The sequence below is a fragment of the Serinus canaria genome, chromosome 8 (assembly GCF_022539315.1).
Source record: "Serinus canaria isolate serCan28SL12 chromosome 8, serCan2020, whole genome shotgun sequence".
Classification (NCBI taxonomy): Eukaryota; Metazoa; Chordata; class Aves; order Passeriformes; family Fringillidae; genus Serinus; species Serinus canaria.
In genome coordinates this window covers 9,365,271-9,379,153 of record NC_066322.1, presented here as the reverse complement: position 1 = coordinate 9,379,153, position 13,883 = coordinate 9,365,271, and the positions used below count along the sequence as shown (strand labels likewise).

The following is a 13,883-nucleotide window of genomic DNA, read 5'->3' as shown; positions in this document are numbered from 1 at the left end:
AATCATAGGGCATGATCAGGCCCTCAGGAGAAAGGGAAGAAGCTTCTTTTAGATGTAGCACATACGCAAAGCATTGCTGGTTCTGTTTCACTTCATACAGCAATCAACATCCGAATAACTTTGTAAAGAAACTGACAAATTAAACTTCCTGAGATAAAGAAACCCAGACATCTACAGAGCATAAATCTATTTCTGAGTTCATTATGAAAGGCTCCAGAGCTATCAGGCATGGTGTTAATGGCTTTATTCACAAGCAAAAATGGAAAGTACACAATTCCAATATATTACTTTCTCTATAAGACAACTTTCCAAAGTACTATCTCCTCTAACAATTACACAGAGTTAACCTGCTATGGCAATATTTTCATTCAACAAAAACTGGTATTAAGTAATTTAAAATAATAACATTTTGGTCAACGGAAGTCTCAATAGAAACATATTCATTACCTTTGTGAACCTATGCTTAAGGCAGCAAAGACACATTGAATCAAGTTACCAAGAGTAAGAGTTTAAAAATTCTCACATGCTTAGGATTTCTACTGAGAATCAAAAATCAAAGCTCCATATCATAATCTCATGGAAAAAAAGCTGGACATAAAGACATTTATAAACCCCACATATTTAGAAAATATTACCCAGGAAAAGAGAAACCAAATACACTGATGAAGACAGAATTAATGAGCTTACAAGAAGCATACTGAAACCATTTAAACTTTGTGTGAATCTCAGTTTTCAAGGCTCTGGAAAATAGATTGATAGAACAGACCTCTAGCAATTCAAATTTCTGGAAAACTTCTGCTTAGCTGTTTTATCAAGCAATAATAAGCCACTTGGTTAAGCCAAGAACTGCTACAAGACATTGCTGGAAAGGATTTTCACTAAAAGATAATACATCCAGCTGCTACTGGGAAATACAATTACCAAGCAAGACTTAACATGGTTTCAATTTCTGAGATTGCCCCAGATGAGATTCCAAGCTCTGTGGATAGGAAGCTGACATGCTGGTCCAGCACAGCTGAGATTATTCCTGTTGGCTAGACATACTGTCTCCTGAGCCAAAATGTGCTTGTAGGTGAACTTCAGCAGAATGTCTTGTCAGCCAAAGGTTACACTTCCTATAAGCATTTCTAGCTGGAAGGAGCTCCAATAGGCCAGTCATCCACAAAACAGGAGATCATTTGCAGATTTAAGGAAGTTTATTTTCAAGACAGTGTATCTGGCCTTATCAGCAAGCTGAAACACTTCCAAAATCTGGTTGGAAAAGTTTTCCTAGAAGCTGCAAATAGAAAGGATGATACTTGAGTCCACCCAACTAAATACAGTGCAGCACATTTCCACTACCAAATGCTTTCTAACAAATGTCAGCAATCTATACACATGTTGGAAATCTCATTTTATAAACAACCAATCTGGAAAATCTGTCCTCCTAAACAAAACCAAGAGAAATCTGGATATTTCTTAGTCCTTCACAGTGGTTACACAAACTACTTTCAGTTCAGTCAGACGGCAAGGGAGAAAATCCTGGACAGAAAAGGGGAGACTAAATACTGTAGCTTCAGTCTGAAATCTTTGCCTTAATTTATCAAGCAAAACTAATATCCAGATCATAAGTCTCTGTGGATATCCAGACACTGAACACATGCTTCCAGTTAAAAGAACTTCACTGGGACACATTTCTGCTCTGTGGATAAACCTGGGGCAGCTACAGTTCAACAAAAGAAATTGATGTCCTCAAAAAATTACTGCATGTATGAGAAAATTCAGCACTTTGATAACATTAAACGAAAGAAACAAACCAAACAAACAATGCAAAAGCCTCTACTACGGGCTCAGTAACAAAGACAAAAGTCAGAAGACACATGCTTTTTTCATTGCACTGACTTGGAGAAGGTAGAGGGCAAATAAAAATATTAAGTTTGCATTAAGGCCCTCCTTAATGGTTTAGGCACCATGCTAGATAAAAAATGTATTTTAAGTTTTCTACACTTGCATTTTGATTCTAGAAGAGGTAAGGCATTTAATCTATAATTCCTGTAACGTATTATACACAACACATACAGCCTCTCTTCTGCTGCCTTGTACACTGTTTTTCTAAAACACTCCTTTTTGATAACCACGTTACACAAAGAGAAGAAAAAGCCATTTTCTTTCCTGTTAAAGCGCTGTTCAGTACAGGATAAAGGATGTTAAAAGACAAAATCCATCCTTCTGGCTATTGTAACAAAGTCCATCACAAGCAATTTTACCAAAAGGAAGGTTTGAAAGGATAAAACTACACACACAAAAAAAAAATCCCTGGTATTGTGTTCCCAGGGTGATAGATTTGTCTCAAAGGGGATGAAATAAAATTCTCCTTGAAAGGAGTTCATGGAATATGCACACAGTGTGCTTATTTGTGTGCTGCACACACAAGAAGGTGGATTTAATCAATGAGTCAATCTGCCTGCATGCTCACAGCCAAACATGCAGCAATACCTCCAAGTGCTCCCACGAGAACGTTTAAGACATGAGCTAAGACTTTCTGTGTACAGAATGTTTTAAATTAAGTCCCCAAGGTACAGATCAAATAAAGAAATACTTTTTCATGCAAACAATAGTGATATTAAAGACTGAAATTCTACCTCAGAATTGAAGATACACCAATTTAAGAGACAGCACAAGAGATGGAGAATCATTGGTAGCACACCACTTCATTTGTGTGAGAAAAACACATCTGTAAGATATTACCAAAAAAAAAAAAAAAGCTATCAGGTCTCTCAGACTGTAGACTGAAGGCTCCCAAGCTCAGGACACAAGGATGGAGATTTCTTGAGTCCTTTCCAGACTGATTTTCTTACTTTGATTTGGGTGAAGACTCATGACTATAGCAGCACATCAGCATTCAGGAAAGTAACAAAATGGTAGAATACATCTACAAGCATACACTAGACCTTTCATAACCATGGTACTTAATCTAACCCGACCCTTGAACAGCACTGCACTTTAAACAGGACACAAGCTAATAAAGAAGTGGATAAATGCTCCAAATCCCTGTTTTCACTAACCCCAGCAATTACAGTCTTGCCATGTATCAGCTAACCTGTACCACAGTGGCTATAGTAAACATCACATGGTACAAACCCCAACCTCAGCTCACTTTTCCACACCTCCTCTCACCATCTGTCTGAGGGAAGATGCGATAAAACCAGCACATCCCACAGCCAAGGCAGGAAGAAATGTAGATAAGAGGAAGGAAGGCATTTTAATTCTCCATGTTTAACTTGTATGCAGGAGTGAGATGGAGACAGGAGATGAGGTTGATGGTAGAAACAAAGAAAACACTCCTTGAACACAATTTGTCTGTTTCTGCCCTGTCCACTCCTAAAACGTCCCCAACCCCGACCCTGGGGAAAACCAGCACACCAAACAGATAAGCAGGTCTCATACATAGTTTTTTATAAACACCAGACAGTAACTAAACAAAATGTTACTACGTTGTAATTAACACCTACTCTACCTCTAGAATCACATCTGCTAGCTGAAATAGGAAACAAGAGGAAGGGAGACAAAGCAACTCCCAAATCCCCTATTTTTTACCATCATGCCTGTATAGCTGCAAGAGCTGGAGTCTTCTACTCTAAAATATCCTTAACAGACTGAAAAGAAGTTCTATTTTCTGCCAAAATAAATCCTCTAATAGAGGGCAGCCTCTCATTTTCTTCATGGAAAATACATTAGAAGCTTACATACACACATATATTTGACCACTGGAATCTTTATGATCCTACTGTGGGGACGGTAGACTTACTGGGGACTTGGTAAGTGAAAACTAAAGTCTTCACTTACATCTCTCTTCTAATCAAGATGGATCTATATGGCTGGCCAAGAGCAGAATTTGAGTGCAAAAATACTGAAATGAGTGTGGAGATTTAAAGATAGCCTTTTACTCCATGGCAAATAAAGCCTGTCGTTTTTAAAGCCTAAATACCCAGATCAGTACTTCACCAGGTAAAACTGAAACACCTTGACCCAATTCCATCTCCTCAAGATGTGCAAAAGCATCAGTAAGGTAAAAACACAGATGCACCTTTAGGTAATCTCTACCGAGCTCAGGAATGGAAGTCAGCCAGCAACTACTGACAAATTCACACTCCAGAAGAGTGACCAGAGTCTGGATAAAAACCTCAAAAGGCATCTGTAACTCTGAAAAGGAGTTGATATGGACAGCACAGAAGGAAAAGCAGTTTCAAATTGTCAGCAATATTATTAGTCACATCAGTGCAATCAACAGCAAAAGTACCAAAATCTTCACATTAACATCTTGAAGCTAACTGTGGGCACATTGGAATTGACAGCTTGTAAAAAGCTCCTATATATTTTAGAGTACAAGGCAAAGGGATGGGTTTTTTAATTACCCAAAGGATAATGATGATCCTGGGCTACCAAATGCACTCCAAGGAAGAAGAAAGTCTTATTTCCATAGCACTTAACTATATAAGCTACAGAATAGCTCTTGGACAAAAGCACTGATTCAATAACAAATCTGAGGTATTACTCATCAGGATGTTCCAAGAACACACTCCCAGCTTAAGGAAGGTTTTAGTGTACTAAAATAAATGCCTCATTGCTGAATCTGACATTCGCTTTCTAAAACATTAACTTGCTATCCTACACATGTTGAGATGGTCTGAGAGCAGATTTTGGAGGCTGTAAAGCCAGTATTTATCCAGGTTCATAATTTTACAAGCCATTTGATGGCAGAGCACCTTGCAGCCCTCACCTGGTTCAATTAACCCCCTGCACAATACGCTCTCAACATTTCAGCCTAAGAACCCATTACTATCCATACTGAATAGCAACAGGAAGGAAAGAACTTGTTTACAGTGGAAGCTAACAGTAGGTAGCCCAGAGCTCAGAGGAGATGAAGAAGCTCAGAGATGCATTATGTAAAAATCAGAGGACACCTTCAAGGCATGTGGAGGAGATCCAGTGGCTAATCAATAGAGAAGTGAACTTGATGCTTGTGACAAAACACCTTACTTAGTAACATAGAGGAACTTCAAAGGAAAGAAATTAGGTGAAGAAAATATTTAACAGCAAACTGAGATAGCTGATAGCCCCAGGAAAAGATATATTAGAACTTCTTTGAAGAGGATGTTCCATTTAAATACTAATACTATCTTAGAAGTTCCAAAAATAATCCCAGAAAATGTTTCAGTGGGAAGAGGTTGCTGTAGAACATTTTCCTAAAAACATCTCAGCTATACAACTCAGCTGCTCTTATCTGACAGCACAATGTTGTCAAACAAGCAACACAACCTCTCACCACTTTAAGTGCAAATTAGTATTAATTATTTTCATGTGTTTCTAAAGTGGGAAACAGCTGTTTCACAAGACTAGCAGAAGCACCAATGATTTATACATTCATGACATCTAAATAGAGAGGCTTGCATGTGTGTGTTCATATACAGGTATATATAGACACATAGGCAGGTAACATTTAAGAAGGGCAAAATCTTCTCCCAGACATAAAGAAATTGAAAACACTGCAGTAAAATTTAGACAAAAACTTAAATGACACATAATTAACACATAAAACCATCAAGTTATCCCCTACACAGAAAAGTAGTAATTTTACTGAGTATTATAACTCAAAAAAACCAACTAAACCTAAATACTGTTTTCTCACTTGCATTTTCTGTAGGAATAACTCTGCTCCCTGTAGCAAGGGGACTTACCTAACAGAAAAGAAAAAGGCAGTATTTTACCTAACAGATAAGGAAAAGGCAGTATTTATCAGAGCCTGCTTTCTTTGAAGAAGCCTCAAATCAGGCAATTCAAAAATCAAATCCATTTATTCTTCTAAGCAACCTGTGCAAAGATGGACTGTTTCTATTTAAGTAATTTATTTCTGATGTATTCACTCATACCTGCTTACTTGAGCACAAAAAGAAAAAGATTTCTCTGTCAATCCTGGGTAATAACTGGAAGAACAAATGAAATTCCTTTTCTTCTTCATACATAAATCAATACATTATTGTTCTTCCTTCAGGACCATCTGCGTAACACTGCTGATTTCAACTTATTCATAGGCTCTAAGGCCTGAGGGGACTAGTGCATCACAAATATCATTTCTTTTACTTCACAAGACACCTAAATTTCAGGAGTTACTCAGGACTGAGCACAATATTTTTTTGTTCTCAGCAACACCTCTGTAATCCCATTCAAGAGGGGGCAGGGTTATATTAAGGTACAACTGAATGCTTTTGGCCTGTCAATATATCCCTTTTCTACTTTCCCTCATCTCAACCCAAATTAAATTTTTGATTTTGAACAGAGCTGTAGAGCTAGATTTTTTTTTAAATAGGATTTACCAACCACACAAAGTTGATAAAGAAACTGATGAAGTGTACTGAGCCAATGATTCTGACAATGCCAATTTTACTTTGGAAAGTTACTCTTTCCACAAACCTTGTTAGGAAAGCAGCTTTATCAGTCCCAGGGTCATATGCAGCTTATCAAAGGATTCAGAAAAAAAGGAAACGAAGAGGAAATGAAGGAAAATTGTGGGGAATCAATATATGACACAATTAATGATCCTGAAATCTAAATAACCAGATAGATTATATAATTTAAATTTTAAAAAAATAAGAACAACAACAAACAAACAGAAGGAGGAGCTGCTTGGAATGTACCTCAACTCAGAGCAGAGAAAATAGACTAGTAATTGCATTTAGGGATAGATCACGACAACACTTGAATAAATATATTATGATACAACCAACACAGTTTACAATGAGTAAAAATTCTTTAAATGCACAGGTGTTTGAGGTTTTAAGAAAAAGAATAATAGTAAACAGACATGAAGTAATGGAATGGTCTTCACAGATATTTCAAATGCTTCTGACATTTCCGTGTCCTCATAAATACTGAAGGAAACACACAGGATAATATTGATACAAATCAGTTGATGAAGACTGAGATAGGATTTCAATTTTCAAAAAAATCGGTTATAAAGGATTTTAGGAATCAGTATTATGTCTGTACAATGTAACAGAATGCTGAAGAAAAGGAAATTAAGTAACAGAGTTCAACGTGTCTCCTAAATGTTCAAAAAGAACAGAGATCAGAAATGGATCCCAGGTGTGCAACGGCAGCTTAGGAGAACTGGTCATTTGGTGCACTGTCATCACATCTTCAAATTTCATAATGTTATGGCTTCAGCCAATTATGTTAATTGCTTGTCACATCACCATAGGACAGAAACCAAGACTAAAATGGTTTAAGAAATAACAAGGTACACCTTGGAACATTTTGGATTTGCATGCAGTAATCTAATGCAAAGCAAGAACTACCCTTTTCCTTCCAGGAGCATATAAATTAGATTAGTTCAACTCTAGCTTTTTTTCTTCAGTCCTTCTTATCCCACCTTGCAATACTGCAATAAGGAAATCCTAAAAATTAAGAAGTAGACCTAAGACTAGGGAACAGGTATGGCATTTTGCATTGTTTAATTTTAAGATTAGTAACCGAAAGTTAGTTGAATGGTGTTAAATTTGCAATAGCTTAAATTCACAAAAAGAAGCCAAATTTCACTCTTTTTATCACTTTATTGATTCATCAGAAATTTAAAATGTGAGTACTTGTTTTTCTCTGACATAAGTTACTCATTACTGGCCAACTCCAGATAACAAAATTATGTCCATGTCTGGGTTTTTTTCTCTTAAGTCTTTTCTTCTTCCTCCCATTCATCTATTATATTAGCCATTGATCCTAACACATTCAGAACAGATAAACCCACAACAAAAAATAACTAAATAAAATTTGGAAAGAGGAGAGCCCTACTAAAGACAACCTATCTCTAGATGATTCAGAAAAAAGCCAGTGTACCTTAAGATGTTCGGATGTGAGAGTCTATTCATTAGTTGGACCTCTTTCAGCATGTTTGCTCTGTTGCTGTTCAGTGTGTTCATCTTCAAAGCCATCACCTGGTCTGAAGTTCTGTGCCTTACCTATTGGATAGAAGCAAAAAATGGTAAGGATATGAAATGAAAGACTGAAGAACCAGTATTGTTGCAGTGCAATGTAAAGATTCTTCATGACAAAAGTGATCCATACACCAATTTCTGCAGTCTTTATCAAAGAGATGACTTTCTATAAGCATACTATGCAAATGTGAAATGGCATTTTGCTCTTCTCTTGCAACTCATGATGACAGAAAGCTTGAGAAGTTGAAAAAACCCCAACTCTTTACTACAAGTGAAGCTCTTTACTACAAGTGAAGTAAGACATCTGATTGTACACAGAGAAAAAGTTTCCCACTCCAAGACCTATGAAACTTATTTTCATTACACCCACATCCTTTTTTTCCCCCTGTAGAGGTTACTGTCATTGTTCACAGAATGCATTATACAAGGACCTGTTGCTTACAGGTATGGGCAGATTTTGGAGATACTCAGTGTGTACTTCTGAAAACAGACTATGATCCAGGGGACTGAAAGCATTCCTGCCAACCCCTGCTGCAGAGCAGAGAGGTTCCTGCACAGGAGATCACCTCACCCAGGGTGTCAGCAGTGGCTGTACAGCATTAGCAGGAAAAAGAGGATTTCTCTGGCAACTGCACAGCACCAGCACCTTGTTCAGCATGGCTCTCCCCAGGCAGAAATAAAGGGCTGTGGCCATTTCTAACTTGGTACTCAAACTAGCCCATCTGCCAAGTGTAATGTAGATGTGTGCTACTATTAGAAAGGAGCTGTCACAATAGTGAAAGGCTTGCCAAGCCTTTGAATTTCCTTGCAGTTGGGCATTCCCACACACATACTGGTAGTATTCATGGAAATTATGTTCCCATTTTCTTCCTACATCAGTACCTGCAGCCCATAAATAGAAAACATGTATTTCTCAAAACACTGAATTACGCCCATAGCAAATTCATTCACATTATGGAGATTAGCTTAGGAAGGTTCCAGGAATTTAAGACTCATCAGCTTTCTAATTTAAAACGGAAATCAACATTATGACTTGGGTACATACAAACTACCTACATTTTAAAAAACAGCAGCCTGTCTGCTTTTATTCCAGAAGACTGTTCATCTTTTCTAGTAAGAGGTTCCTTTAGCTGTGGTATGTTAATTACAGAAAGAAAAACTGAATCCATGATAAGCAGATGAAAGAAGAAAATAGGGTATGGATTTTGAAGGCAAGGCTCCCTCCCTGGCAGTTCTGAGGCAGCAAGTGATACCTATTTTCAAGTTTTATTTGCACAACACTATCTGCAAGAAGAAGGGGCATGTTTCATTCTCATCTAGACACAAAGCTCATGAATTCAGCACAGGGATGTATGGGGAGGAAAGGGTGTCATGTTTCAGGTGTGTGTATGGTTTAACAGTTCTAAGTTGCCTCTTGCTGTCCTAGTTGCAGGTATAGGGTAGCATTGGAAACATCCCAGGTGAATCTGATAAACAACATGAGGCACTGACTTGAAAAATAGCCCTCAGATGCTTTTCCTCCTGCTTCCCCCCTGCAGATGTACACGAGCTCCTCAAATGCCTCACCTACAGTCACCCAGTAATCCCAGTGCAAAAAGGGTCAGGGAAAGGGGGTGGAGAAGGATATAGAAACCAGCACTGAATAGAAACCAACAGCAAGTTCACAAGCATGGCACTCCTCCTTTCTGTGGTAATATTGGTTTTAAAATAAAACTGGTCAAACTACAGCTTTAATGCATTACAACAAGATAATCTAGAATCATTCTCAACACAACCTGTCTTGCCTGTTTGGCATGCTTATTGGTTTTAAGCAGGATGATTGCATGTTAAGTTGATGAGGTTTATTGTTACTTGCTAGGTTTCTTGTGTCAGTTGTGTACTTTCATTAATTTTTAATTTTATCCAGCCAATTTGAATGAACAAAATAAGTTGGACAGGTCAATGTCTACACAGAGACTTTTAAAACATATTTTGGTTGTACCTTAGTTTTACTAGAAGTAATACTGTGGGTGAGGGGAAAAAGTTTAAAATGTTTTCATAGACTTAAAAAAGCTCAACAATTATAAATTTAAATAAAGAAAAAAGGACTATGCTTTGAACCTATACACAGCAGCAGCTAAATCAACACACTTCCTCTGAGACAAAGGTTAGGAATCTTGGGTGTTGTGGTAATTTGGGGTTTTCAGGGAAAGAATTTGAAGTAACTTAATTCCTACAGTCAGAGATGCTCTCAACCGAATTTCCTCAGAAATGAGCTTTCCACCAACACAGAAGCTTCAAGGTCTGCCGGAAGGGAATGAATACAGGTAGAAGGTGATCAGGAACTCAGAGGTAGAAGGTGATCAGGAACTCAGATGGAATGTGGTCTTAAACAGCATTTGCCTTCTCATTAACTCTGCCAGCTACCTTACTTTCTTGCCCATTTCTATAATTCATTCAGTTTCATGCCAAAATTTTCTGCTCTTTTGCCTCAACTCTGTAGTAAAAGTAGAATTTATCACAGGACTTTTTCCTTGTTCAGACTGCTTTTCTTAAGCTAAGGAAACCTCAGAAAAGAAGGTGGGTAACTTTTTGGGTCACTGTGTGCTGCATGCTTCCTAGATATTCAGGTCTGATATGCAACAAGAAGCGTCCAACAAGTGCTTCTCAAAGGTCTGACTGTCCACAGCACTAACTGCACATCCAGAGAAAATGGAGCTACTTTTTCAAAGACAAAACTTTTCATCCTCTCTTTTAGGCTATCCTGCAGTCCTTCCCATCTTGACAGATTGAACAAGGTTTGGTGGCAGGGTCAGTAGGCTTTTCCTTTGTTTGTTTTATAAAATCACTTTTCCCATGCTTGGAAATTTCTCGAGTTTCTTACACACAGAGCGGCAGAGTCTGTCCAATTATCTGGTCTCTAAATAGTGCCCAACATTGCACTATGCTTTGTTTCACTTAATAGACATAGTAAGGTAACACCTGCAATTTTATTTGAAGTTCTGTATATTCTTCTGATGTTGGAGGATGTATTCCTACAAGATCTGACAGAACAGCAAAATTCCTAATCAAACCAAGGGAGAGGGGGAAAAGGGGGACTCTTCCTCTCTCATTAGTTATCCTTTAAGCAAGGAGGAAGAAACAGAACTGGAGGTGAGAGGGCATCTTTCTCAAAAGGACAATACTCAATATTACGAATAAAATCAACTATCAGTTTATAAATTATGGAGCACAATGCTAATCACCTGGAATACACCTAAGACTAACCATGTTCTCTCCTCTGAAGCACAACTGGCAAATAGCATTTCTATGGCAAGAATAAATTGACAACAAGGAACTGACAGGTTCTGTCTTTAAGGTCTCAGTCAAACCCAATTATCAACATGGAAGAGCTGTCAGCTCTGCCCTCCATGCCTACTTACCCATCAGTCATACCCTAGACAAAATCTGTGTCTCTCCTGGCATGCCTTGCCAAAGCCCTGCAAACTATTTAGTTTTAATCCTTCTTCTCCTTTCAGGCCACCTCTGTGCCATAAAAGCATGGAAGTCATGCTTCAACCACCTGACTCCAAGAGGAAAATTAGTAAATATTTTGGCAATACTGCTGATCCAATTTAACACTTGTTTACAAGGCAGTTTGCCTCAGGCATATGCCTGTATACTCAACATAAACAGGGATTCTCTCATGCAATTCAAACCTCTCACTGATGCAACTTGCAGGCTGCTGTGAAGCTTTCAAAGCTGTTGACATTATTATTAATTATGGCTCCATGCATATCAGACCAAATAACCTTTCAGCAATGTCTGGATCATGGAGTCTCTGCTTAGAAACATTCTGACAATCCTACAGCTGCTTTGCCCACGCTTGCAGCTTCTCAGTCTGCTTACCTATGTGTGTGACTCCATCTCCAAGGTCACAGTAACCAGATATTGCCTCCCTGTTTTATTGCTAACAGGCAGTTAAACTGTCCCTTTGCACTCTGATTCTCCTGGGATCAAAGCACTTTGGACATTGACCTGGCTATGGTTACCTGTGTGGTTCTGCTCACATCAGACCATGTTCTGATCCTTACCCCTTTCTTCAGAAGAAAGTGGGAAGTAGAGGAAGTCATGGATACAGGTAAAGAAATGGTGATGCACTTAAACGAAATCTCATAATAGTGATTCAGCAGGGCTCACATTCCAGAGAAGTAGCCACTATATCAAGTTCATGAGGATTATCATGCAAAAATTGGTGGGTTTAATGCTCAGCTTACTGCTTAGCCATAAAGCTCTTTACTGTTAAAAAAATTAAATATTATTCAGATTATTATTTATCTATTACATCATATACATCTGTCAGCATTCTCTGAAAAGCCAAACTTATATTACTTCCACTTTCTGCTGGGCTGAAGGGGAGGTATTTTTAAGCAATAGATGAAATCTAACCTGATTTCATCTTTCACAAGGCCTTTTTGATCTGTATTCACAGTACCTTTCCAGGTGGCCCTGGAATAAACATCTGAAGAACATTTCCTAATACTGATATTGTAAATCTGCCAACACAGCTTTCAGCTGTGCTCCTAGTTTTTCATTGCATTTTCATTATTTTCCAAATGAATCATTATATATCTGGAAGTATTTTGTCACAGTTCTCTTCCAAAACTTCATTTAACTGCTTTCCAGTTTTTCCTTACCTTCCCCTCCTGGCATCCAGCCTCGCTGCTTAAATACATTTACAGATCTTTACTTATACAGCTTATTCCACAAAATCATGTTGCTGCTCTAGCACACACACCAATTTTTTGTTCATTCTTTTACACATCTTGGTCTTCATCTGGCCATTTCACCTTCACCTTTGCTGCCATGTATCCAAAGCACCATTTTAAAAGGAGTCCTCTCTGATCCAAATATTTCACATTCCTTGTGTTTGCCTCTCTGTCTTCATTTGATTTACAAGTATTTTCGTTTTGATAACAAGAGATGCAGACATTCCCTTAGCTACCATTCTAGGCCATTTGCAGTACATGTTTTACACAATTTAATTTTGATTGACTGAGTTCACAATAAAGCTTGTGAAGCACATGAGATGAAGCAGTAATCACTGTTAGAGAGAAAAGGCTTCATCATAAGAGTGCCTACAAAATGACAGGAAAAAAGTCTTTCACAGGGAAGCAGACGAGCAATTTGGGTCTGACACAAAACTCTCAAACACAGACTACTTCCTTGCTGTGACAGCAGAATAAATATTTTAAAATAACACATAGGGTCAGCTGTATTTCATCCAAGTCTCACAGTCAAGCCACCAAGTCATCACACTTACAGGGACATATATCCATGCCTCCAGGACGAATGTGAAAGAATGCCTTAACTCTATGGTTGATTGGAAGAAGCTCCCTTCAGCAAAGCTAAACCTGTTCTTCAGCTCAGATCAAAGAGCTTATAAGACTGTAATCTGAAATGTTTTTCTTAATGTTAAAATGTACCCACTGTCAGATACACAGCAGTGATGCCTGTATCAGATCAAAAAGTTCATATCTCTAGGAAAATTTGCCATGACAAAGAAGCTGAAAGAAATACACCAGTTAAGATAATAGCAAGTTGCTATGTTGATGCCAGAGAGTCAGATGGGTTGTGGCTGTTTTCAGAGCAGTAATACAGAATGTCACTATACTACAACTTTTTGCAGCAAGAAGAGACACATGCCAAATGTAACAAAACTTTGCCAAACAAAACTAGTCAGCATGTGTTACAAGAGCTTTAGCATAGGTTCAGAAGATCTACAGAAACTAGGCACAAAATAAACCCCAAAACCTTTCAAAAGTCTGGCAGTAACTGGGATTCTACTAATTTCCAATACTAAAGAGAGTTGAAATACACAGAAAAAGCTGCAGACTTTACCATTTTCCCTTGAGTACAAAAGCTCAATATTAGTCAAACAAAGGTCCTAATTTGATA

General features: G+C 38.0%; 2 protein-coding genes across 5 annotated transcripts in view; one reads left to right on the top strand and one right to left on the bottom strand.

Annotated features, from left to right (window-relative positions):
* The window catches only part of NASP (nuclear autoantigenic sperm protein), a 189,046-nt gene that overhangs the window by 65,278 nt on the left and 109,885 nt on the right, over positions 1–13,883 (top strand). The gene's annotated exons all lie outside the window — the stretch shown is intronic.
* The window catches only part of TESK2 (testis associated actin remodelling kinase 2), a 105,209-nt gene that overhangs the window by 42,957 nt on the left and 48,369 nt on the right, over positions 1–13,883 (bottom strand). For all 3 annotated transcript variants that reach the window (XM_050977306.1, XM_009088672.4, XM_018912385.3), the window contains exon 3: positions 7,870–7,991. In XM_050977306.1, coding sequence (XP_050833263.1) covers positions 7,870–7,991 — 122 coding nt within the window. The remainder of the gene's footprint in view (positions 1–7,869; positions 7,992–13,883) is intronic.